The sequence below is a fragment of the Chaetomium strumarium genome, assembly GCF_033439665.1.
Source record: "Chaetomium strumarium strain CBS 333.67 chromosome Unknown B0T15scaffold_5, whole genome shotgun sequence".
NCBI lineage: Eukaryota > Fungi > Ascomycota > Sordariomycetes > Sordariales > Chaetomiaceae > Chaetomium > Chaetomium strumarium.
Genome location: NW_026944433.1, coordinates 3,191,874 through 3,215,710, shown reverse-complemented (window position 1 = coordinate 3,215,710; position 23,837 = coordinate 3,191,874). Strand labels below are relative to the sequence as shown.

General features: G+C 56.9%; 8 protein-coding genes across 8 annotated transcripts; 4 read left to right on the top strand and 4 right to left on the bottom strand.

The window, feature by feature from the left end:
* Positions 1-1,736: 1,736 nt before the first annotated feature.
* B0T15DRAFT_537846 (uncharacterized protein) lies at positions 1,737-3,862 on the bottom strand. Its single transcript, XM_062869648.1, has one exon. The coding sequence runs from the start codon at positions 3,537-3,539 to the stop codon at positions 1,866-1,868; it is 1,674 nt and encodes a 557-aa protein (XP_062720642.1). The 5' UTR covers positions 3,540-3,862; the 3' UTR covers positions 1,737-1,865.
* Positions 3,863-6,021: 2,159 nt separating this feature from the next.
* Positions 6,022-6,651, top strand: B0T15DRAFT_558929 (uncharacterized protein; the record flags this gene model as incomplete). Its single annotated transcript, XM_062870490.1, has 2 exons — positions 6,022-6,183; positions 6,240-6,651. 2 exons carry the CDS (start codon positions 6,022-6,024, stop codon positions 6,519-6,521), a joined length of 444 nt encoding a protein of 147 aa, XP_062720641.1. The 3' UTR covers positions 6,522-6,651.
* A 919-nt stretch (positions 6,652-7,570) lies between these two features.
* Positions 7,571-8,074, bottom strand: B0T15DRAFT_369610 (uncharacterized protein; the record flags this gene model as incomplete). The annotated part of the gene is made up of 1 exon (XM_062864191.1): positions 7,571-8,074. A coding segment is annotated over one exon (504 nt), but the record flags the coding sequence as incomplete, so codon positions are not given.
* Positions 8,075-10,005: 1,931 nt separating this feature from the next.
* Positions 10,006-11,321, bottom strand: B0T15DRAFT_398904 (P-loop containing nucleoside triphosphate hydrolase protein; the record flags this gene model as incomplete). The annotated part of the gene is made up of 3 exons (XM_062864978.1): positions 10,006-10,397; positions 10,480-11,123; positions 11,188-11,321. The coding sequence occupies 3 exons, from the start codon at positions 11,319-11,321 to the stop codon at positions 10,006-10,008; spliced, it is 1,170 nt and encodes a 389-aa protein (XP_062720639.1).
* A 676-nt stretch (positions 11,322-11,997) lies between these two features.
* On the top strand, positions 11,998-13,582 carry B0T15DRAFT_254568 (glycosyltransferase family 1 protein). The gene has a single exon (XM_062863227.1). The coding sequence runs from the start codon at positions 12,140-12,142 to the stop codon at positions 13,508-13,510; it is 1,371 nt and encodes a 456-aa protein (XP_062720638.1). The 5' UTR covers positions 11,998-12,139; the 3' UTR covers positions 13,511-13,582.
* Positions 13,583-13,706: 124 nt separating this feature from the next.
* Positions 13,707-17,893, bottom strand: B0T15DRAFT_512947 (uncharacterized protein; the record flags this gene model as incomplete). The annotated part of the gene is made up of 11 exons (XM_062868013.1): positions 13,707-13,834; positions 13,945-14,298; positions 14,384-14,612; positions 14,672-15,181; positions 15,266-15,316; positions 15,381-16,076; positions 16,126-16,359; positions 16,413-16,456; positions 16,571-16,650; positions 16,762-16,770; positions 16,944-17,893. The coding sequence occupies 11 exons, from the start codon at positions 17,891-17,893 to the stop codon at positions 13,707-13,709; spliced, it is 3,285 nt and encodes a 1,094-aa protein (XP_062720637.1).
* Positions 17,894-18,942: 1,049 nt separating this feature from the next.
* Positions 18,943-20,092, top strand: B0T15DRAFT_486338 (uncharacterized protein; the record flags this gene model as incomplete). The annotated part of the gene is made up of 3 exons (XM_062866350.1): positions 18,943-18,957; positions 19,015-19,760; positions 19,816-20,092. 3 exons carry the CDS (start codon positions 18,943-18,945, stop codon positions 20,090-20,092), a joined length of 1,038 nt encoding a protein of 345 aa, XP_062720636.1.
* Positions 20,093-20,681: 589 nt separating this feature from the next.
* B0T15DRAFT_254464 (uncharacterized protein) lies at positions 20,682-23,196 on the top strand. The gene is made up of 4 exons (XM_062863226.1): positions 20,682-20,780; positions 20,879-21,041; positions 21,147-22,558; positions 22,623-23,196. The coding sequence occupies exons 1-4, from the start codon at positions 20,777-20,779 to the stop codon at positions 22,799-22,801; spliced, it is 1,758 nt and encodes a 585-aa protein (XP_062720635.1). The 5' UTR covers positions 20,682-20,776; the 3' UTR covers positions 22,802-23,196.
* Positions 23,197-23,837: the final 641 nt, after the last annotated feature.

The window sequence follows — 23,837 nt, the reverse complement described above, 5'->3', positions numbered from 1 at the left end:
AACAGGACTGGGAAGTAGACCAAAGGCATACTTCGAACGGTCGAGCGAGATGCCTCTTGGGCCGATGGAGTATTTGAATTGAGTCATCTCTATGCTAGATGCCCTCAGGTTCTATGATGTACTTTTCCACATCGTCGGCGGGAAACATGAGGCCCATGACGGAGAAGGGGTTACCGTCCCCTCCCCAAAGGGAAGGAATCCCGCCTTCACGAGTGACTTGACCCGGGCAACCAGCTTCAGAGCAGCCGTCGGGTTGTGATCTTGTAGACAGTAGCCCAGAAAGGGAAACTAAGAGGTCACCGCCCGGCAATTGTAGATTCGCGGGTTGTACACTGTACTATAATAGGCCTGCAAGTTGTATTACCACACGTCCGCGGACCGAACTGACAGGAGTTGGCCACATAGGCGCAGCCGGGCGGTGATATGCACCGCTGCCAGATCCCACCGCGAATGGGGCCGATCGCCGTTATGAACATGGCTGACCCACACCCACGGTCTGGTGGCTCCCTGCAACGTGGCATACGGTCGACAATAAGCTTGCCGGAGTAACCATACCGTCTGAGAGGCGTACGGTCCCTGCGTTTATTGGCCCATGGCGGGCAACAATGGCTGGGAGAGACTGCGCCACCCAGCATTACCACTTACTACTACCCTTATTCAGTGAACTTTACCGGCTCCTTTGCCTGGGCCGGCGCCGAGATCGCCGTGGCGATGGTGTGCCTGGCCATCCCGACCCTCCGACCCCTTTATCTCCGCGCTCGCGGCAGGAGTGTCGGCTACGAGAGAACACAGCAGCAGACACGCCCCGCGCCGCTGCCGCCAGCCCGACGTACCGGAGTCGCTGGAGTTCAACCCTGTGTGAGCCGAAGCCGCCGGCCGCTGCTCCCACAAGCCCGTCATGGCAGATGCAGCATACTAGTACCCCTACGCATATCGTCCGGCCTACTACTACTACTACTAGTACTAGTAGTACTAATACTAGTAGCTCTGATAAGAAGATTGTGATCCTAATTGCTTCTACCGACGACGACATGCCCTCCGCCGACCAGCTACGGCGCACGGTATGAATACTATGGAGCATGGCGATCAGGACGGCGGCTGCTGAGGCCCTGAAGGCGTTGTCTGACGGACAGATGGACCGCGCGCGTTTGTATGCTTCTTTTGGCGTTTGTGCAGATTGCAAAGACAGAGATGGAAGGCTTCAGAAGATGGCTACTGCTAGTATGGCGCTGGGCGAGGAGCGTGTCACAAAGCGAGCTGGCCTCGCAACGCATGAGTAGATACTTATCTATAGGAGTTGAAAAGGGGAGCTACTAGGAGTAGTAGGGAGCAACGGGCGACAGAAGCGTACCGTTTAGAGAAGCATGGGCGTCGAGGAACCGGGAGCAGAAGAAGAATATTGGAAGTTCCGGGGAGAAAGGGGGAGGGGAGGGGGGGAGGGGGGGACGCGCCAAAGTCGAAGCTCGCAGTCCTAGCAAGATAGACTGGAGTCCTAGGTACGGAAGCGTGACGTTGCAAGAGAAAACGATGCAAACTACCTCTTCGGAAACCCTGCCGGAGACAAAAGAGACACCGCTGAATAGAGTGTCTGTCCGTCACCTCCGTTTTACGAGATCCCCCGCATAGATTCTGTCCGTTACAAACGTGCAGTGGCGAGCATAGGGAGGGATAAGGGCCGGCTTTGGTATACGCTATGCTTCGCAATGATCTACAGAGCAAAAGAGATAGGACTTTGCCTCGAAGTCCAGGACTGTCTTTTAGCAACCAATCGCAGGCTACAGTGTGGTTTAAATCTACGAGTATACATATACAGATATTAAGTACCTATCAGTGATCATGACCTGTACACCGATCTCCTGTCCCCTTCAGTCCCTGAAACCCCAACACTCGTTCGCCAACAACGTGGCATTCAACCTGTCCAACATCCATCCACTCGTTACCACCGCTTTCGCCTGATCCCCCTGCATCGGTGCTTGTTGTGCCGCCCCAAACTTCACACCCGAGTCCAGCGAACACGTTGCGCCCGTGTGCTTCCACGAAAAGCACTTCTCCACCTTACGACACGCCTCCTTGCAGCCCTCGGAGCTTCTGACCGCAGCCGCCACGTCAACACCCACCACCCCTTCTGACGAGGATAGTAGCTCCGTCGGCACCGGCAGCCCATCCCGCAGCAGCCACAGATCCGCATGATTATCCCAGTCCTTGACCTGCTCCCCCTTCCCCTCCCTGATCTCCTCGATGAGATAGGGATACACAAACTTCATAAAGACGTCGCGGAACAAGACCTTCTCCCTACCCGGCTCCCCCGGTCCGCCGACCCGCAATTCCTCCTCCAGCTCCGAGAATAGGGCGAGGTCTTGCTGGTGCAGGTGGTGGAACGTCATGACCGGCTCGCACCACACGCTGACGTCGAAGCGCGTCTTCCACGGCGGCTCGGGCCGGAAGAGCAGGCTGGGGCCGAACTCGCCCCCGTTGACCTCGGCCCCGTAGTCGCGGAGGATGGCGCCGAGGATGATGTCGCCGCAGCACTCGGCTGCGGTGAGGTTGGCGTACTTGTCCAGTGTCGCCTGATTACTACTATCGCTCGTGTTATTGTTGTTGTTGAACATCTTCTGCATCAGGGCGTGCGTGAACGCGATGCCCGACCCGCCCTGCGCGAACGTCGCGTTGCTGGGGCCGGACATGGCGCCGTAGTACGCCGGCGCGGTGTGGTCGTGCCGGGCGAGGAATTGCCGGATGTTCCACCAGAACGGGTACGTGTCGTCCTCGATGTAGAAATACCACTTGCGGTCCGGCCAGGCGGTGTATGCGTGCTGCAGCATGGGGAGGAACTTGTAGCGGTCGAGCACCCAGCCCTCCGGGTTGCCGTCGGCGGCCTGGTCCGGCGTGGTGTCCCCTGCCAGGCCGGCTTGTTCCCGATAGGTGTTGGGGCGGATGTGGGCGAGTTGGGAGGTGTAGATGCGGTGAGCCGCCGGGTCGTGCTGTCCGAGAAGCTGCGAGACATTGGCGATGGCGTCGATCGTCGCAATGCCGGGTGCGAGACGCTCGTGGGCATCCGAGTAGATGGCATAGTTGGGGATGCGGTTGTTGGCGAATGTCGTGAGGAAGTGCAGTGGGAGACGGCGCCAGACGTTGTTGGAGCCCGTCTTCAAAATGAGGACCACGTCGTTGGGCTCGACCAGTCCTTCCGCCGCTGAAATAGACGGTGTCTGTGGGCCGACCCCTGAGGGCGTTGAGGGCGCTGAAGCAGCGGCAGTCCCGGTACCGGCATGCTCAGCGGCTTCTGCTAGACCCAGATCTGGACTACTGGGAGACGCCCCTAGCGTAGGCTGAGGAGTGGGACCAGTGGGTGTCGATGCCGGTGTCCATTGGCTTTTCTTTGCAGTCTCCACTGCTCCCTCACCTTCACCTTTTGCGAGTCCTATCGAGTTGGCCTCTTCTCTGGGCGGCTGGTGATATAGCCGCGAAGCCGTATATAGAAGATATAGAGAGAGAAGCAGGAAGACGATAGTTGCTAGGAAACCCCTCGCCGAGTGCATTGTAAAGCGTTTAGCTCACAGGAGGAATATGGGATGGAGCAAGATGAAGAGAAAGAATGCGCTTTCCGGAAACCAACAAAGGTCTGGAACGGGCAACGGCACGATGCAAGAACCCAACCCCTAACCCATTTGTTTCCTTCGAGGCTGGGCAAGCACGTGGCCGTTACTTCGTAGTGCTGTATATACGGTTGGTTTTTTTTAGGTCCTTGGCTTCGGCTCGATTATACGGCATGGGTCTGCCTGTTCGCCCTTGGAAGTGAACCTGAAGCGCTGTGTGAAATGTGAACATCATCACAAAAAGGGGGTCGGACATGAAAAGTTTGTGGATTTTTCGCTAACGGTATTGGGAAGGTGGCAGGTAGTGGGGGCTAGGGTTATATAACGTTATTGCTGCCTACAATACGGGGCCGTGGGGGCGTCCCCTTGCTTACTGCTCGCATAGGTAACAAGCCTCCAGGCGTTGGATGCTTACAGTATGATCTTTTGCAAAGTCAATCAATCATAAGAGACCTGAAGGGGTGGTCAAGTCATTTCTGGTAATAGTGGTCGGACCTTACTACTCATCGCCGTCACGGCTCGGAAAGTTCACCAATACCATCGGAGCTTTAGCATAAATCAATGAAGAAGCCCATGATGGAGAGCAGGATAGTCGGGAGACGGGCGGTGTTATCCTGTGCGCAAACCGTGCTGTCCAGCAAGCTAGGGGCTTCTAAGACCTCTCAATGGGTATATAATCCATGGCACCCAGCCGGTCCGTTTAATTATCGCAAGTCCTCTTCGTTTGTCCTCCACCAAGCTACCGTCAACACAAGTGTTAACCTGAAAAGTGATTCCCCCACACCTATGATACTTCTTCCTCAGAATGGTACTCTCCGTACTGTCCCTTCACAAACCGCACCGAGGTCAAGGACCTACATGGCGCGCCTCGTTGGAAGAAAACCCCTAACCCACCTCGACATCACACCGTTCCCTCCTTTGGATTGACGTTCCGATGCCATGGAGGTTTGTTTCATTATTGCAAACTGCTCGATATGTGGTGCGGGAATAGCTTATCACCTCTGAGAGGACGAAGATGAGACCATCCCAAGGGAGCTGTATCGTCTTTACCTGGAGGAGAGGGCGGTAGGACTTAAGGAGAAGGGACATACGCTGGAGAGCCTACTTGACCAATACTAACTACCAGGTGTCGTGTCGCGGGGCCAAGATACATCTAGTGTAATGCATTCAGAACCTCAGAAGGCCCTCACTACCTTTTCGACATCTACATTAAGAGCAACAAATGCATCGCACACTACCTAGCACCAGATAATGTGATATTACTTACCACACGTAGCCATAGTTGCCACATAAGGGCGCAGGTGATGTCGCGTAGCCCCTTTGGATTTGGTTCTTCTTCTTAGGCCCACAACTACAAATACTATGTCCATGATGTCCCACACCACCAGCACAACTAATTAGCCAATTACTATGGCCTAGATCGTCAGCAGACATCTGGTCTGAGACCCTGAGACTTCTCTCTCGGGACTAACCCAAATCCCCTAAATCATCCGCCCTTCAAAGGGGCAACCTTGATAGGTCCACCAACGTAAACAACGGAACCCCGGCGACGTCCAGACTCCGGACCGCCAACAATGTGTCCCCAAACAGAAAGGAGTCCCGGTTTGTCGACTACGTCCTCTGACCCTGTGCGGCGAGCAAATCCTCCAAAGTTCGAGCCACCGAGAGCAGCACCGATCTAGCCGCGGCGGCAAGGCTCGCAGAGCGGCGGGTGGGCGCAACGGGGGGCGTGAGTCGTCACGGCGGCCCGTGGTATGGTGATGATCATTGGTGTTTTCTTAAAAAGCAAAGACCTGAGTTTGGGAGTTTTGTGTATTGTCGTTCGTTGTCCAAAGACGGGACAGTGTCGAACGCTGGTCAAGTTTGCGGAAACGACCTCACTGCGCACCCTCCACGGGTTTTATGGCAGTACGAGCTTTGTAGCAGTACGCCACCACGGGTTTGGCGTCACCACGGGTTTGACGTCGCCGCGAGGGCATTTCTCTCCGTTACGCTAGCCAGAACTAACACCCGTTGGTAACTTATTGTGAGTGACGACAAAACGAAGAGCTGGAGAACGGAACAGGCTACGCCGTACGAGGAGACGAGACCGTCTATCGCTGTAACGTGGGCTCGTGCCGAGACAAACCTAAGAACTGGCCCCGGCAAGACAATTTTAACAGCGCCTCAAGAGGAAGCACGGCTTGACAAATGTCGACTTGGGACAATGTTTTGGTTCGTTTTTGGCTACTAATCGCTAGCGAATAATATAATGTGGATTGAAGCTATATACTACGGACACCCCTTTGCCAATCTCCTCTCGTCAAAAAGACTTGTCGGGACTTTTCCCTCACCTGCGACAGCTGACAAGCATGAACAGTTGACTCGACGGCTCGTTGCTACGACATCGAGAAAGACAATACACACCGGGGAGTATGGCCCGGAGATGAACAAAGGTCTTTCTAGATGCGGTCTTTTCCTCAAACTCCATGGCGTGGTCAGGCCGTTGAGCTTGAAGACGGATGTTATCAAGAAACGGAACCGCGGCTCCGGAGCGGGCCTCCCCGTTGGAGGCACGGGCACCTACGACACAACCGCAGAGCAATACGTTCTGGGCTTGTAGTGCCGCTTTGAGTCACGCAGTCGGACGACGGTGATTACTAGTGCCTCGAGAATGTGCCGAGGGCTTTCCCGGCGCCGCGGCGCATCGGGTCTACGAGTTGGTCGATGGCCTCCTCTGTTGCCGGAACCGGTGCCAGACGCCGCAGCGTTCCTTCCTGGGCGACTTGGCCGGTCCGCACTGGGAGTAGGAGGAGCATCTGCTTCGTCGTCATCATCTCGAGGACGGACTTGGGTGTCGATCTGAGCGCAATGCGCACGGGTCTGAATTGGCGCCAGGTCGAGGACATGAGTTCCGACTGGGACACCGACAAGGATTCTGGCTAGGAAACGGAACTGCTTCCGTTTGGAGCCAGGATTGTTGTGGGGACTCAGCAACCCGCAATCGGTCCACGTCCTTCTTCCCGCCACGATGTGCCTCGTCACGCGTATCCTATACAGCTGCGGCTGCGAGATTCTCAAAGACTGGCAGCCGTGCGAACGGGTGTACCGTTACCGACAGCGCCACCCAGCGGCGGCGGCCGGCCACATCTCCTGTCGTCGACTTGCGGAGCGGCAGCCACCGGAGAGGAAGGCGGTGCTATGCGAGTTCCATCACCGCGAATGGCTTGAGTTCTGGTTCGAGGGATGGGACGAGTACTGGAAGGGTGTCTTTCAGCGATTTGAGACTGAGAGACAGCGGTGCGGAGCAAAGGGCGCTGAATGTCTGGGCAGTGGCCGGTTCGTGGGAGATGGAGAATCAATCAGTGTCGGTAAGTTTGCAAGGCCCGATAATGTATTGGGGAGTCAAAAGTAAATAGAGAATAGTGTTTGACGGTGATGGACTGTTGCGGGATGGGTTCCTGTATCCCGTGATGTATGTGCTTTGGCGGGCTTTTCCCTATGGTGGTCAATATACCTAGGTAGGTACGGATGTTAGTCTTCGTACCACAGGATGTTGTGGGTGAACTTCTCTATGCGCCATATGTCGTAGCGCTTATGTGTCGTCGCGCTCGGTATTGTTGCGCCCATGCCCGGCCCTACCGCCCTACCGTGCGGGCGTTGACTGTTGCCGACGGTCGGATGAATCGCGAGGTGAGATCCAGGACGGCACACCCCGTAGCTGTGAGTGGTGTGGTGCTGGCTCGTCGCGCCCGGTCTGTGTATGTCGTCGTGATGGGTATGTGTATGTCGACACGCTCGGTGTTGTTGCGCCCTGGCCCGACCCAACCACCCAACCATGTCGGGCCCTCTCCCATCCCCGCCCTTAGGGCCCGGCAGAAGCCCCGGCTCTCCAGTTCTGGGACCTTCGCCAAGCCGGCACCGCCAGTCTGGGCCTCCCAGTTGACGCCCGCCACGCCTCAGCTGCCATCGCCGCCGCGGTGACGACGGTCGTCCCGCACGGGCTTGCCCCAGCCCCAATTGGCGCGGGCCATGTGGTCGCGCAAGTCCTCGAGACTTGCGCGGGTGACCCGCAGGGGCTGCGGCCGGCGGGGCTTGGTAAACCATCCGAGGATGGCCACCGGGACGAGGTCCACCTGCTGGGTGTTGACCCAGCTGGTTTGTGATTTTGGCCAGGCGTTGTACCCCTCCAGGTGGAGGTACTCGGAGACCTGGCTCGGCCGCTCGCTGCCGTGGAAGGCGCGGAAGTCCTCGGGGACTTTAGCGCCGAGCGCACGCATGCGCTCGGGCCTCTCCCACGGCGCACGAAAATCGTCATGCGGACCGGCTCCGTGGGTGGAGACACACGTGATGAGGACGTGCGTCGGCCGCTCGGAGAGGCGGCGGAGCACAATGACCGGATGGCCCATCGCGCCGCGGGGGATTCTGCAGGACCTGACCTCGTCGCGACGAGCCTGGTCGAGCTCCTCCCACCGCGTGAGGTACGCGATGTGTCCCTCGCGCCACTCGTAGATGGCGGCGAGGTCGGTGCTGGGGGCGGGGGTGTGGGCGTCATGGCGGACGGCGTCGCTCGGCATCGTGGCACGAGCAGAGAGGGGAGAGAAAGAAGAAGACTTGCGCTGAGGGCGAGCGAAGAGAAGGAGGAACGAAGGGACATACAAAACTGCTGTCGTGACAGCAGGCGCGAAAGACTCTTTTGGTTGAAAAGAGGAAAGCGGTGGAAGGTGGGGCGGTGGGCAGGCATCGATTTTATAGGACCGTGCGACGCACTTGGATCAGTCTATAGGAGCACCGGGTCAGTAGACTCAGCACTGTGGGCGGCCCTTCCCAGGGGCCTGCAATCCCTGCATGTCGACGAAGTTTTGAGCATCCATGTGTGCGTCCTCCGTCGTCAGTATGGCTCTATCTACGGACTAGGCCAATAGTTACGGTTGTTGAAGTGTGGTGTCAGGGGTACAATGGCAAACCCAAGTGTCAAAGCGGCCGCGTGACCCCAAGCGTCGTCAACCCAGCATGTAAATAGATTGGTCCGGCTATGTTGAACGTACGCTACAAGCGCCCTTATAACCTCAAACTGACGTCAATCCAGCACCACATATACGGTACCTCATTGGTTCACGGACGGACCATCCTCCTAACGCGTTCCCGATCCGATCGCGACGTCCCGTCCGAAGCGAAGTCTGTTTCAGGCCGGACACGAAAGGTCTTTACAGGCTTTTCACGATAAGATCGGACATACTCGAGCTCGACACCCTGCTGAAAGACGTTGTCAGGATTTACGAGTATTCAGCTACCGCCTATCCACAAAGGTAGCCCAATTAGATCTCAAGGATTATTTGGCTGTTCATAACTAGCTCCCTGACCCTTGCGAGAGAACAATACGAGGAAGCGATGAATTCTCCAATGTCACTGCAACTCACTTGTCAAGTCCTTACAAGAGCGATTACCTAACTCAGCTCACCTTGGTAGCGTCCCTACGCTTTCCGCACTGTTTCGTCTGGACTTGTCCTCCGTCCGCAGTTTGAGCATGGTTGACGGAAGGCGGATTCAATCATGATGTGTACAGAGGCCACAGTAAAGGCGCAGAAAAAGAGGAGTTATCGGCTCTCTTAGGAGAAATGCTGCGCGCCCGAGTCATCCACACTAATACTGTTGCTGCACCGGTCTGAGTAGCAAGCCGAGGTCGAAGGGACGCTTACCCTCTGCTTGACCGTCCTAACCTCCACTGCAGCCGGCCCACGTCCGACTGTTCAATGCCATGCCAATCCAATGCAGATGACGAGTCACCAGCGCTGGAAGTTTGAATGGACTTGGGACAAACAGTGTCCACACGGCCCGCGCGCATTGGTCTCAATTCAAGAACGGAAGCATTTCGCATATTTCATCATGGGTGGTATCGTGGTGGTTGTGGTAGGACGTTGAGGACCCTGAATCAGCCCTATCGGAGCTTACCGAACCCTTGCTCGTCAGAAAACGTGCCATCCCGCACTGGTGGGTCCAACCTCTGAACACGGTACATACACGATGGGGGGGTTAACGCTGTACGGGGTAACTCCGCACAGTGTTAGGAAGATGCGCTTTCCGCATATGGCAAAGAAAAGGTAGGTAGGTACCTTAGGTACACCGATTCAATCAGCATCACGGAGCTGCAAAGAAAACCAATGCATAGCATAACTGAATACCTTCCGCTCTCAAACTTAACGTTGCATACTTACTAAAGGTATGTCATTGATTAGCTCAACTTAAGTATTTTTTTGATACGTACTTGGCGGGTGCACACGCGGGTGCCCCGTCGTCAGCCCCTCTCGGTCCACTTTCTGCGGCTGGACAGGACTGATGACCCGACTGCTAGCTGGAAGGTACTGCGTGCACAGCACAGCAGTCATGAGGGTGAAGTATTCCGCTTCTTTCCACTCGCAGCACGCTCAATTCAGCCCATCAACTCCACCCCGTTCCGTATGGCCCCCACCAGCGCAGACGTCTGTATTGCCTCGTTCGTCCCGCTTGCTACTCTATGCTCCACTTCTGCGAGGGCTTCTAGCCACCTGATCATGACCTGCGGTTTTACTTCCAGCTTTACCAGCTCCTCCGCCAGAGCGGTGATGATGTCGGCCAGCGCCAGCCCCTGGGCGACCTTGAGCGTGTTGATGGTGGCCAAGCAAGAGGTGACGTCACTTGTACTCAACAGCGTGTTGAGGATCTTCTTGATCGCGTCGGGGGGCGGCGCCGCGACGCAGTTGTAGATGGTGTGTATTGTGATAGTCTCCCGGACGATGTCCTTCTCGAGAACCTTGGGCGTGTTGGGTTCTCGGAGCGGTGTACCTGTCGCCCCGGTCGGTCAGTATGTGCATCGTGCGCAATAGGGTAGATAGGTAAGTTGGAAAGTGGAAAAAGGGGGGCCTACTTGATGCGTGACACGCCTGCAGCACGTTCAACGCCCGCCGCATGTCGCCTTTGCTCAGCCGCACAAGCGACTCGACGGCATCGGGCGCGATCTTGACGTTCTCCTCCTCAATCACCTTGTCCACCAAAACCCGTATATCCTGCTCTTTCAGAGGGCTGAAACGGAACCTTGTACAACGCGATAAGAGGGCGGGGCTGAGCTTGTGCGAGTAGTTGGCGATGATGCAGAACCGCGTGTTGGCCGTGTACTTCTCCATGATGCGGCGCAGGGCCATCTGCGCCGTATTCGTCATGGCGTCGGCCTCGTCAAGGATGATGAGCTTGAACCCGGCGATGCCTGTCCGCGCAGCTGGCGAGGCCATTGTGAAGATCTGCTTGGTGGAGGCGAAGGTCTTGATCTGCTCGCGCACGACGTCAATGCCGCGGTCGTCGGAGGCATTCAACTCGAGCACCATCTGGCGCATGTTTTCGGCGCCGTAGATTCGTCGGGCGAGGGCGAGAATCGTCGAGGTCTTGCCGGTGCCTGGCGGCCCGTAGAAGAGGAGGTGGGGCAACCGGTTGGAGTCGACGAACTTGTTGATGGTGGCGAGGATGTCTTGGTGGCCCGAGACGTCGGAGAGGGAAACTGGACGGTATTTCTCAACCCTGTCGTCGTTTTCAATCTCGATCAGCAAGGTTCAGGCGGAGAACGTAATGATTGTGCGCGCACCATGGTAGGCTGTCTTCGGCCTCGACAGGGAGATTTGCCGCGCTGCGCTTGCCCTTGGCCGTCTTGTCAGAAGAGAAAGTGATGTCCTTGGAGGGAGGGACATCAATGTCCATATCATCCTCAAAGTCGGACATTTTCGCGGCCGCCATAGTAGAAAGGTTGCAGTCGGGTATGTCTATCTGTTTGCGGCCGTGATCAGGATGGGGATGCACGAAACGCGCGCTCTGGTCCTCGACGCGTTCTTCTGCTGCGACCAATTTAAACGTGCGCCACCCTGAACATGTGCCAAGACCTTGAACAGCCACAACTGTAACACACTGATGTGGCTCATGCATCATATCGAAAGCGAATGGATTTTTGGCACGCAGTTATGCTTGCTCTGCACTGTCTGCATTGGGTAAGGTAGTATATCTCAACGCTGACAACGCAGCAGCGCATCTGAGCCGTGCCGCTAGCTGCTGCAGGAGGGAACAAGAAGCGAGATTACCGCCGATTAGCAGCAACGTGGGAGGAGAGGGCAACAGTGAACACGCTGATTTCCGAGGCCCTCTCTCGGACTTGTCTTCGCCGCATCTTCGCCGCAACCGACAGTACTGACTGCACCTTCGGACTGGCAACAATAAGGACACCGCACAGTCACACGGCCGACTGCAACCTGTAATTTCCTCGTGCCCCGTCAGCTTTGAGGCCATCGGATGCTTATTGGATGATGACGGAAAATATGTCAGCACCGCAGGCACGGTCTCCTTCAGCTCGTAGTTGCCTCGTTGGGTGCAAAACGTATATAGTATCAACGGGCCCCCGCGCTACGTCTCAGGCCATCCTGGACAGGACTCTCACAACATACTTTAACGGGACAGCCTGAGTCCCAGCCCTCTCTTCAACCCACCGTATCCAGGGCAGCATCGTTCAGTTCCCCTCCAACAACGCAAGCATTGTAGCGTCATACAACATGGACACACCCAAGGACAGGCCGATCCTGGTTGCGGCCGCGTTCAGTGCCTCGGGACACATGACCCCGCTCCTGCACATCTCGGAGCATCTTGTCAAGAGAGGGTTCCAGGTATACTTCATCACCGGTGCTGAGTTCAAGGCGTCGGTGGAGAAGATAGGCGCAACCTTCGTCGAGAACCCATTTCAATGGGAGCAGATATACTTCACGCAGGCGCCTAAGGTGCACGACGAGACCTGGGTCATGAAGTACATCTTTGGCGACGCGACGCCTCATACGCACCGCGCCCTGAAGGAGACGCTCGAGCGAGTCCGCAGGGAGCACCCCGGCTGCGAAGTCGTCATCCTCCACGAGAGCTTTGCCGGCGGCCTCGGGCCCTTCGTGTGCGGCGCGCCCCTCCCAGAGGGCTACACCTCCCTCCCTAAGGCCATTGTCTTCCACTCCAGCGTCTATGCCTCCGCGGACGACCAAACCCCCCCATTCGGCCCAGGCTTCCGCTACGACCCCACGCCGGAGAACCTCGCGCTCTGGCGGTCCACGCGGGAGGCCATGGAGCCGGGCTACCAGGGCGTAGTGGCGCACTACAATGCGCTGTACCAAACCCTCGGCGCCACCCGCCCCATCAAGGACGACTTCCTCGAATTCGTCCTGAGTCTCGGCGACGCCACGGTACTCGCGACAAGCCCGAGCCTGGAGTATCCCATCCGCAACAAGCCCGCGCGGCTGCGCCTGATCGGCGGCCTGCCTCCCAAGCCCGTCAGCCCGGACTTTGCCTACCCGGTCTGGTGGCCCACCATCACGAGCAACGCTGCGCTGCCCGCGGGGGATGCCAACAAGAAGAGGGTTGTCTTCGTGACCCAGGGCACCATCCACCTCGACTACAGCGAGCTCCTCCTGCCCACGCTCAAGGCCCTGGCCAACCGGGCCGACGTGATCGTCGTCGCCACGTTGGGCGCGCGCGGCGCAGAGCTCGAGAAGAAGCCCAAGGACGACCCGGCCTGGCAACTCCCGTCCAACGCCCTCGTCATCGACTACCTGCCCTATAACGCGCTCCTGCCCTACGCCGACGTGTTCGTCTCCAACGCAGGCTATGGCGGGTTCATGCATGGCGTGATGAACGGCGTGCCCATGGTGCTGGCGGGAGCCCTAGCCGACAAGGGCGAGGTGTGTGCCAGGGCCGAGTTCGCTGGTATCGCGATCAATTTGGCGGCGCAGAAGCCCGGGGAGGACGCCATCGGCCAGGCTGTGAATCGCGTGTTGGCGGACGAAAAGTTCAAGGCTAGGGCGATGGAGTTGAAGAAGGAGAATGATGAGATGGATGCGCTGGGGACGTTTGAGGGAATTATTTGGGAGATGGTGGGTCTCAAGTGAGAGTGGCATGTTGAGAAGCGGCATTGGATAACCGCACTTTGGACGGAGAACTGAAGCATTACTAAGGTAGTCCAGGAATAGTAGCGTGTTCAGGAACAGACTTGCCTAGGTACCTGAATAGACTTGATCGTATATCCCTCTACTTCAGACATTTTCATCCCCTGGTTTCGCTGAGCGATTTGCCGCATTACCAAGTTCAACACCTTCCCCCGAGTTGCCACTCCCCGCCAGAGTCTGAGAAGAGCGGAACACCGAGATAAAGGAGCGCCGCATCCCAGACATGGAGATCCGTGACCGCGACTGGGCCGTTGTCGACGCCACTGCCTGTCCAGTCTGATTGCTAGCCCCAACCCCCTCCACCGACCCCCTTGTCGTCCTCCGACGGTGCATCTCACCATTCCCTTCCGTATCACGCACAACATTCATACTCCTACCATTACCGCAGCCACCTCCAACCGCACTCTCCTGCTTCCTCAGCTCCTGCATTCCTATGCCCCTTCTTCCCTCCTCCCCCTTCTCGATTTCCGCCCTCCTATCCTTCCTGCGCCTCTGCGCCTCCCGCCGAGCCTGCTGCACTCTGCCCTTCAGCTCGCCCACCTTCTCGTCAATGAGTTGCGGCAGGCTCTGCGCTCCCACGCCGTCCGCCACCGTGAGCCAGGCGCGGTAGAGCTGGCTCTTGACGAGCAGCCAGTTGACCGTGTACGCCGTGGTCGAGTAGATGACGGCGCGGAGCAGCGGGGAGAAGGCGAGGGTGAAGGAGAGGAGGATCACCGAGAAGGAGATTGGAACTGTGGTATTTACATGTTAGTACAATGGGTTGGTAATTTTTGGTCAGCTAGCGGGCCGCTGGTTGGTTAAATTGCGCGCACTTACACATCAGGCGGAACTGGTCGCGCAGGGTGAGGGTGGTCTCGGCGCCGAACTCGACGTTGTTCATGCCGAACAGGCTGGACACGAAGGACAGCGGCATGAAGATGATGGTGATGACGGTGAAGACTACGATGGCTCGCCCCTGGCGGATGGTTTCCTCGGCCTGCCGGACCGCTTCGAATGTCTGCAGCACGCTGGCCTGCTGTTGCTTGAGTGAGAGCAGGTCGTTGACCTGGTAGCGGTTCATTCAGCAAGTTGCGTATTGCTTTCGTGAAGGAGATGTGAACTCACGCTCTGCGCGGTGCTCTGGGCTGCTTGCTTCAGCCCCTCCAGCTCATCGATCCGGTCGTCCACTTCGGATAGCAGCTCGCGAGACTGCATGCGGAACCAGTACAGCTGTTTGCATCTTTCAGCCGCTTCCTCCTTCCTCCGCTGCCGTTCGGCATCGTCGAGAGCGATGGGCTGGCTCTGCTCGGACGAGACGTTCGCATTCTGTTCTTTGCGCGTTTCATACATGGCACTAGTACCCTCCTTCCACCGGCCCTCTGGGTCTAGAATATGCTCGACGTGCTTGCAAAACCGCCGCATGACTTCGCGCTGCTTCTTGTAGACGTGCAGCATCATGTCAAGCTCGTCAACGATGTCCTTGATCTCCTGCTGGAGCTTGGCCTCTGGCTGGATGTCAATGAAAGGCTGGTGCAGGTTAAGCCCCTCGGCCCGCGCGGTTTTGGAATTGAACACCTTCGAGACATTTGAGGCCCAGTGCCAAACGCGCTGGAACAGGATGGTGTGTTTGTGCGTCTGTGCACCATTGGGTTAGGATTTGCGCCAGGAGCGACAGTTGTTGCTTCAGGGGTTCTGAGAATATGAGTACTAAATACTCACCACATTGCCAATCGCCTCAGAAAAGATGTCAATCACCTGCGGCTGGCTGTCCTGCATGGTGTCAGTAAAGCGAACCTCTTGCCGGTTCTTTCCTGGAATTTCATTTGGCACTCACGCTGGTCTTGATACGATCAAAAAAGGTGTTAGAGCACTCGTCAAGAATGATGAGCGCCAGGTCGTAAACAGATCGGATCTGGTTCTTGCGGGCAGATCCAAGCCGCGCCCGAATGGATTTGTGGACGCCGGACAGGTCGTGTTTGTTGTAGCCGTAACGCCTAGGGAACGAGGTGATGATGGTTCGCTCGTCCAGAACCCACATCCAGAGCTGGTCCACCATGATGACTTGCGATGTCTTCCGGATATTGCTCCTGCAGTGTTCGCAGCCGTTGTCGTCCGTATGCTTAGAATGATTTGTCCATTGCCATTGTGGCTCCGCACTGCTGCTACTAGTCGTGCCCTTCGTAAGTGGTAGCTGCTGTTGCTTCACGAGCTTTCCCAGGCGCTTGGTTTGTTCAGCTTGGGCCTTTTTCTGCAGCCGATGGAGGTCCTCCGGATTCGCGTTGGTCCCCCGGTGGACGACTTGGTCCCGGTCACGGCATTTCGTCGTTTTCAGCGTCCAGTAGTATGACTGATCAAGAGTTCGCCGCGGATGAAGCGGAGGATCGTTGTACAGGTACTTCTCAAACATTTGCTGGTCCCGGTACGTGGACATAGCCTCGTGGAGCCTCGCAGCGTCGATAAGATACTGTCCCAGAGGGCTTTCAACCTTGGGCCGATCGTTGGCGCCGATCTTGATATTCCAATGCCCTTCCTGTGAGGCTTCCAAAACATCAACCACGACATCGCTGAAGTTATCCAACTGCTTTGCTGAGTGCTTGGGTCTCCAGTGCCTTGGTAATCCCTCGTTTTGCTGGTCTTCGCTGTGCGAAATCCGCGTTGCGCCCAAGGCGAGACCACGCCTGAGTCGCTTGTGCTCTTGCCTTCTCTCCGCGTTTCTTGCCTGCATCTTTCTTCCATTGCTTTTCGGACTCGAGGTCGATAACCTTTGCAGCGGTGTTCCGCATCCTGTCCGTCTCCCAGTGGAGGTATGGCATCTGTGTGCTTCATCAGTTTGGTGTGCCTGCGGAGCGATTGGGGACTGGCTCACGAAAAGCACAATGTTCTTGGGGTTGTCCTCGATCTCATCCGTCGCTGGAGCGCTGGTTAGGGGTACGTTATGTTCATGAATGCAAGCATCCCGGGAACAGTGCTTACCAGAGGACACTCGCTCACAGAGAGGACGCATGTATCTTGCATGGACCATACCCTTCCGAGAGCCATGCTGCTGGCCGCGCCAAAACTGCGGCCGTAGAAGCATCCGGGCACAAGTCGACACGGGAGGGTCTCTGCGGTGATTGCAAAGATCCGGAGGTTCCTAGTCATAATATGCGGCAATTGCCTTCTGTTCATACATTGTAAGATTAGGAAGGAGATCAGCAACAGACCTCTCGGCTCACCTCAATCCACTACAACCAAATTTTGAGTTAGCTCGTGTCAGCATTCCAGCCCAGTGGGCGTGGCACTTGCCTCCATGTTGTTGGATGGGATGTGAAAGTATCGAATGCTAGTCGGGTCTTGTTTGTCGCATTGTTCCTTGGAGAGAACCTTAGCGTCAGAATCCAATAGACACTCAATTGACATTCGCTGATCCGGAAAGTGTCCTTTGAGGCCTTTGAAGCATTTTGCGTCAATTGGCTCCAGGCCGCCACCGCCCAGGCTGTCTGAGGTCGACGTCCTGCTGAGGGCGGTGTTTGTCGTATCCCGTGGTCTCTGCGGGCCAGGCATGGCTGTGTGCATGCGTGTGTATTGTATCAGGTAAGTATTGACATCACATTCGAGATTGTAATCTGCCTTCTTTCCGACAGCAGGAAGTTCCTTCCGAGTATGCTTCCGCACACACTCCCTTACTCGCAGTCGTTCCGGTTCAACCGATTGCTGATTGCCATTGGGGGGATGGCAAGCTGTCTCGTCGTCCGTGGTCGACACGTCTGAGTTCTCCTCTAGGGCATCAAGTCTCCGCGTTAGTGCCTGTCGATCTTCCTTCCACCTCCTCACTACCTCAATGCCCTCTTTGTATCTCTCCGACGCCCTCCACTGACGGGCGCTTTCCCCAACGTGACGAACAAGATGCCCCTGCCCAGTAGACGCCTGCACTGGTGGGTTCGGAGTTTTCCCCAGAGCCTCCCTTAAAATCTCGGTCCGTCTGTACTGGGCCTCAATGGCAGCAGCAGTGCTTCGCCTCTTCTCTTTCACCCTGCGCTTCGCTTCCTTCTTTCCTTCTTCGGGGTTGGTGGCGAACTGTGGGAGGGATTTGACGGCCTTGAGTTCAAAGTCATACTCATATTTCCAAACCACATGGTTACGATCGAGATACCGGACGCGCTCTGCGATATCGATGCAGGCAAAATAATGATTGACATGGTCTCGAATCGCTTCAGGTCGGTGCGGGAGGGCCGAGTGACAGGTAGACGGGGTGTGCTCCGGATCATACGCCGAAGGGTTGACTTGGTTTGCCCACGAGGACTGGCGTGTGAACGACCGTAATCTAGGCTGTGGAGGCTGCGACTCCTGTCGAGAAAGGGAAGCCATGTTCGAGAGTTGAGTTCCCAATTGCTTTGGCTGAACACCAACAGCTGCTTCCCCGGGCCCCGGCAATAACAACGACTTATAACCTATAAGGGACTACAGCTTCCTAGGACATATCGCAAGGCTGCCGATCTGGATCAGCCCCCGCTCAGAAGTCATGGTTCGCTCGAATGTGTAACCTACCGGCAAGACATTGCAGCATATCGAACGGCCCCCGTCCAATAGAAGAAATGCTTGCTGTCCGGAGCCCATGTCAGCTATGCATAGCTGATGCATCGTCTTCCGCCCCCGGGCGGCTCGGTGATCGATTGACCAATGCCACCCACCGGCCATAGCAGCCACCCGACCCGGAAAGGGCTTCAATTTACCAATTTCGTCGGGAGGCTGGAATGAGCACGAGGCTCGGGTTCGATCTCCTGCCGCTCTCGATCACTTGCATATTGACGAACTCGCGGATTGGAGTGGCCTGCTGTACGTGTGTTACACCACATGCGGCTTGGGTCAATAGTGGTTCCCCGGGCTTCCATCTCCGCGGTCGTGGTCCAGGCATGAGTACTGGATGCAGAGCCTCATGCTCCCCGTCTGTTTAGTTTTGTTCGCCGGGACCTGGAATGGATTGTTGGGGTATTGGCAATGCCGGTCACCGACCCTTGAATTCTCAGGTGGCTTTGCACTGGGCCCTTTGAGTGCTGTGTGGGGGTTAATGATCTTGTGTCATCGGCCGATGCTGAGGTATGACATGCTTGGGTGGGACTCACCGATCTCTCGACGTCATCGTTGCCCCAACAGCAGTATTTCACCAAGCCGCGCAGTCAAAATAGAACAAGATCAATCTCAATCAAAACATGAAATGATCTGGAAGAAGGCCGAGAAACAATTATTAGCGTACTTAAATGGTTCGGCAGTCATTTGCGCCCCTTGTGTCTCTCGTTGTGGTTCCTGGTTCGCAATATAAGTTACTCCCACACAGTACCGTGTCTGCTTGCTGGCGCGCCGCTGCGTCGAGAAGAGACTTCTCAGCATCGAATATACGATACGTCGTTATCCCAGACATGCAGAAGATCAAAGTACGTTCTTCCCTTGGGATGCGACAAGCGCGAGCATGGTGTTAATCGTGCCTTCAGAACACAATTGCCGAAAACTTCGGCGGGGCCGCGTCCCAGCTGGGCTCACATCAGTTCAAGCTGGACGACTGCCCGGACCTGTCGGGGAAGGTTGCTGTCGTGACGGGAGGCAGCGAAGGGATCGGCTTTGCGGTGGCCTACACACTCCTGAAGCATAACCTCTCCAAGCTGTATATCATCTCCGTATCGCGGGAGATAGCCGATGGCGCAAAAGCCGTTTTGGCCAAGGAATTAGGCCAATCCGCGGCTGACCGCACACTGTGGATGGGGTGCGACCTTGCTGACTGGTCCCGGGTCAAAGAGGTTGCCGACAAGATCAAGCGAGACAACGACCGGCTTGACATCCTCGTCAACAACGCCGGCAGAGGGATCATGACCGCGGAGCTGACGTCCCTTGGCGTAGACCGGCACATGGCCGTCAACCACATGGGGCATGTGGTCCTGACGAGTCATCTGCTGCCGCTGATGAAGCGTACGGCAGAGCAGGGCAACACCGTTCGCATCAGCAACCAGTCCAGCAATATGCACAACAAAGCGCCCAGCGACACTAAGTTTGCGAGCCTGGATGAGATCAACACCGACATGGGACCGAATGGGCAGTACGCGCGGAGCAAGCTCGCAGTCCTGCTGTATGCGCGGTACTTTGCTCGAACGGTGACCAAAAGCGGGCATCCGAACGTGTTGATGAACGCGACACATCCGGGATTTGTGAGCACCAAGCAGAGTAGGAAAGACATCTTTGAGGCGTGAGTACTCAGCTCTCCGATCTGCGGATATTGTGCCTGCTGATACTCGATGCAGCTTCCCTGTCGGGGGCTACGCCATGTCCCACGGCGTTGAGCCGTTCAAAAAGGACCAGTTCGAGGGCTCCGTTCCGACCGTCTATGCGGCGACCGTGACCAATGACTCGGGCCAGTACATCTGTCCTCCGGCCATCCCCGAGGAGGGCAGTGAACAGTCGCAAAGCGAGGAACTGGCCGAGAGCTTAATGGAACTGACGAGAGACATCATCCGGGAGAAGACCCGGGGCGAGTCAGCCGAGAAGGGCTGTCCGTTTGACGACATCGTGTTCCATTGAGACCCTAGCCGTTAGCAGACGTTGAAGAATTGAGTGACCCTTCAGCCCAGCTTTCCGTTTTGTCACCTGCTGCTTGCGTTGATCACAGCGCCAACTGGCCAAGTCTTGACCGCCTCCGGATCGACAATGGGTGGGGGTGGGGTCACTGTCTGCATGGCGCAGGGAGCACGGAATGTGTGACTTCCAACCGTTAGTTAGGCCAAACCACAGAACTGGATCACAGACCGAACGAACAGGAGCGTCTGATGACCAAAAGACGAGAGATCAGGTTGTGCGGGCACCCAGATCATGTCCGCGCGGTCGGCGAACAGCTGGGCTTGGAGGTGAAAAATGGACGAATGAGGGCTCTGGACCCCTTTCTGTTGCAGGCCCAACGATCTCAGTGTCTCGGGCCTCAACCCTTTGAATGGGGTGTTGCATCTGGGACCGTCACCCGGGCCAGGTTGCCACGGTGCTTGTTGGTACGTGATGAGCCTGCTGATTGGAAGACACATGCAGGCCACGGGAATGGAAGTGAAGCGGCTAGTGGGAGGCTGAAAGCCTGGGGTGCGAGGGAAAAAAATGTTGCGGAGGTCATAACGCGGCGCGGGCGCATTCCTCAATCTAACCACGTCGAGGTCCTGGGAGAGGAACAAATCTGGCACGTCTCAAAATGACATGTGAGTCAAGTTGGGCAAGAATGAGATGAGTAGGTGCATTGCATTCCATCGCACAAGCTCAACCCATTCGTGAGCACGCCAACCTTCTGTTGCTCACTGCAGCTAACCTGATTGGACGCGGACTCAGTGGAGGCTTCAGTAGACCCCAGACAATTCCTGCGAGCACTTTGGCTCCCACGCCAATTCCAGCTCTTCCCCACAACCAGCGCGAACCACTGCAGCGGATGCCTGCAGCTGCCGGGGTTCCCCTTGCGTTTGCAGCGAACTGGAGTGCCTCTACTGTTTCTGAGGTGACAGGTTCCTTTTCGCATGCAGCATTCCAATCTATCTTGCTGGGCCGCATGAGTCTGTCCATTTCCCCCCTTTTCTTTCTTCCAGCTCACTGCGCTGTACAGAGACAAGATGGACGGCTATGGTGCCTATGGTCCGTCGTCTAGGACCAGCAGCGCCCTGGCCAGGACACATCGAGCACAACAAGCTGAACGCGCCGGATCCCCGAGCTACCCATTGTCTCCCCTCCTTCAAGAAAGGCTTGAGCGACTACGGCGGGCCGAGAACGATCGCGCGTCAGCGCAATCGAGCACAGAGATGCTGGCCCCTTCGACGAGCTCACGGAGCCCTTCCTCCACCGACAACCAGCGGCCCCGATCAAGTGGAGAGTCCGAGCCTGTGAAGCCGAAGAAGGGCCTGGGCGCCAAAGAGATGGAGCAAACGCTGTCTACATTGCACAAGCAAAACTTCGACCTCAAGCTCGAACTTTATCATCGGAGAGAACGTCAAGCCGCTCTCGAGGGGCGGGTGGAGAGACTAGAACGCGAGGCTAAGGAGCGGGCCCAACTGAACGATGCGCTAATGAAAGAGCTCGAAAAAAGGGACAAGGCAGTCGAAGATGCAATTGGCATGATTCTAGCGTTAGAGAAGCGTGTCGAGCAGCTCCTACTTGAGAGAAAGATGGTCCGCCAAGTCGAGGCTGATGGGGCAGTGTTCCCGCGAATTGACTCGTCCAGTGTAACGCCAGCCCCGAATAGAACGCCCACATCCGGTACTGTGCCCTTTGGCGACGTCAAGACACCGACTCGCATGCCTAGCTTTGTATCTGAGAGGAGCGAGAAGTTTGAGAACCTGAAAAGTGCATACCTTGGCGCCGGAGATAGCGTTCTCAGCCTCCCGAGGATGCTTGGAGACACACCTGATACCGTACGGATGGACCCCAGACTTGCTAGCCCTGCGCTAAGCGATCTCAGCGAGAGTTCTTTCTGCAGCGTTTACGGCCGAGGGAAGCCTGTCGGATTGTCGTCACCACCTCCGAGCAGTCCTTGTCCGTGTGATGGGTCGTCGAGGAACCCAGTGCTGAGTCCCGAGTCTCCGACAAGGATTGGAACTGCGACTCCGAGCCAACACCGCCCACCCAGCTCTAGGGCCGCTAGTGGGCAATTCCACAACATCGGCGACGTTCTGGATACGGCCGCCTCACCTCCGCAGCAAATGGAGAAGCTGGGATTTGTACCTGCGTCCCCGGAGAATTCGTTGAGACCGGTAAGCGGGCAAAGAGACAAGGAACGGCCGTTATCTGCATGCCCTGCTACATCACAAGGGCAGCCAAAGACCAAAACGGAGAAGCGGGAAGCGTTGGAGAGAGTTCTTACCCACGGTCATTTCAGCAGCCCCCATACACTACCCCCGACCCCCGATACTTTTTCCAGCACCACGCCGCCTCACATTGACACGCCGTCGAAGCAAGAAAGCCCGGACAATAAACCTCTCTGTCTCCTACATGAAACAGCCCCTTCGAGGACCGAGAGCTATGGTGAGCGCAGACCACCGTCTCAAGTAGCTCAAGCAGTTTCCACCACAATGCTCAACGACCGTAGGCAGGCTCACAATGGCCGCGGCGGACGAAGCACCTTGCCGGTGGCACCGCAGGGATCGCAACAGCCGCGGTCGGCTCATGGGACCAAGGCTCCACCTGCGTATGATGGGTACGATTGCGGCGGTGGTAGTTCAGGACGCAGGCACCACATTCGCACGGGCTCGACTGCCTCAAGCGTAGACACCTGGCTTCGAGAGAGTCTCAAGCCGGAAAGCCTAGACGTCTTGGATCCTATGAGTTCCGTATCGCAAGCACGCGGGAGCATGAACAATGGCCGTGTCTCTCCTGATCTCTTCTCGTTCCCCACCTCGACATCCGGCTGGGTATCTCACGCAATGTTCGGTGTTCTCGGAGGACAAGGTTACATGGGCGCTGGCGGGAGGAATGCCTCCGCGACGCCGATTGCAGATACGATGGGTGCTATCGATGCATCGGTGCCGCCACCGCCTCTAATGGGCACTGATCGGTCTACTCCCACTCTCGGCACCAGACCTCACATGCCACCACCTCCCACTCCCAACAGACGGTCTAGTCTCCTTGCCAAGACCGGGATTACTACAGATGTCACATCTGGTATCAGGGATGTATCGCAGTCTCCGATTCAGCCTTCCTCACCCCCCTTATCCCATGTGAGAGCTCCCGCTCTCAGTAAACGAGTACGCAGCAACAGCACGAACCTGCGACACTTCTCACGCCACCTTACAGAGCTCGGCCTGAAACAAGACCGGGCCATGACTGTCCCGCCCAAGGAAGCCCACCGCCCACCGCCCGCCAACTATGAGATACCTGGGGAGCAAGATCCGGCATCGCAAGCTCTACCTAGACAACGGCACTACCCGCCCACTGCAAGTCAGAGCTCACGCCCACGGTCACGCGGCCTGAACAGCTTCTTCCGACGCTCCACCGGGTCGGCCGAGACGCCCCAACCGCCCGCTCCTCCCGCTAGCGCGCCACCCGCGCAAATGGCCTTCAAACCACCACCCATAGGGATCCCCTCCTGGGTGCGGCGCAACTCTTTGGCAGATGATGAGAGGTCGAGTGGTGCAACACCGCCCCCCATCTCGAGAAATAGGGCCAGTAGAAACGAGGGTGGCGTCGGCACGGCGAATGATGACGACGGTGGTGTGACGCTGGAGGCTTCCCCTGCTCCCATGGCGGCAGGAGGGGGCGTGCTCGTGAGTACGGAACCCGGCTGCGTATCGTCAGCCAAGCGCTC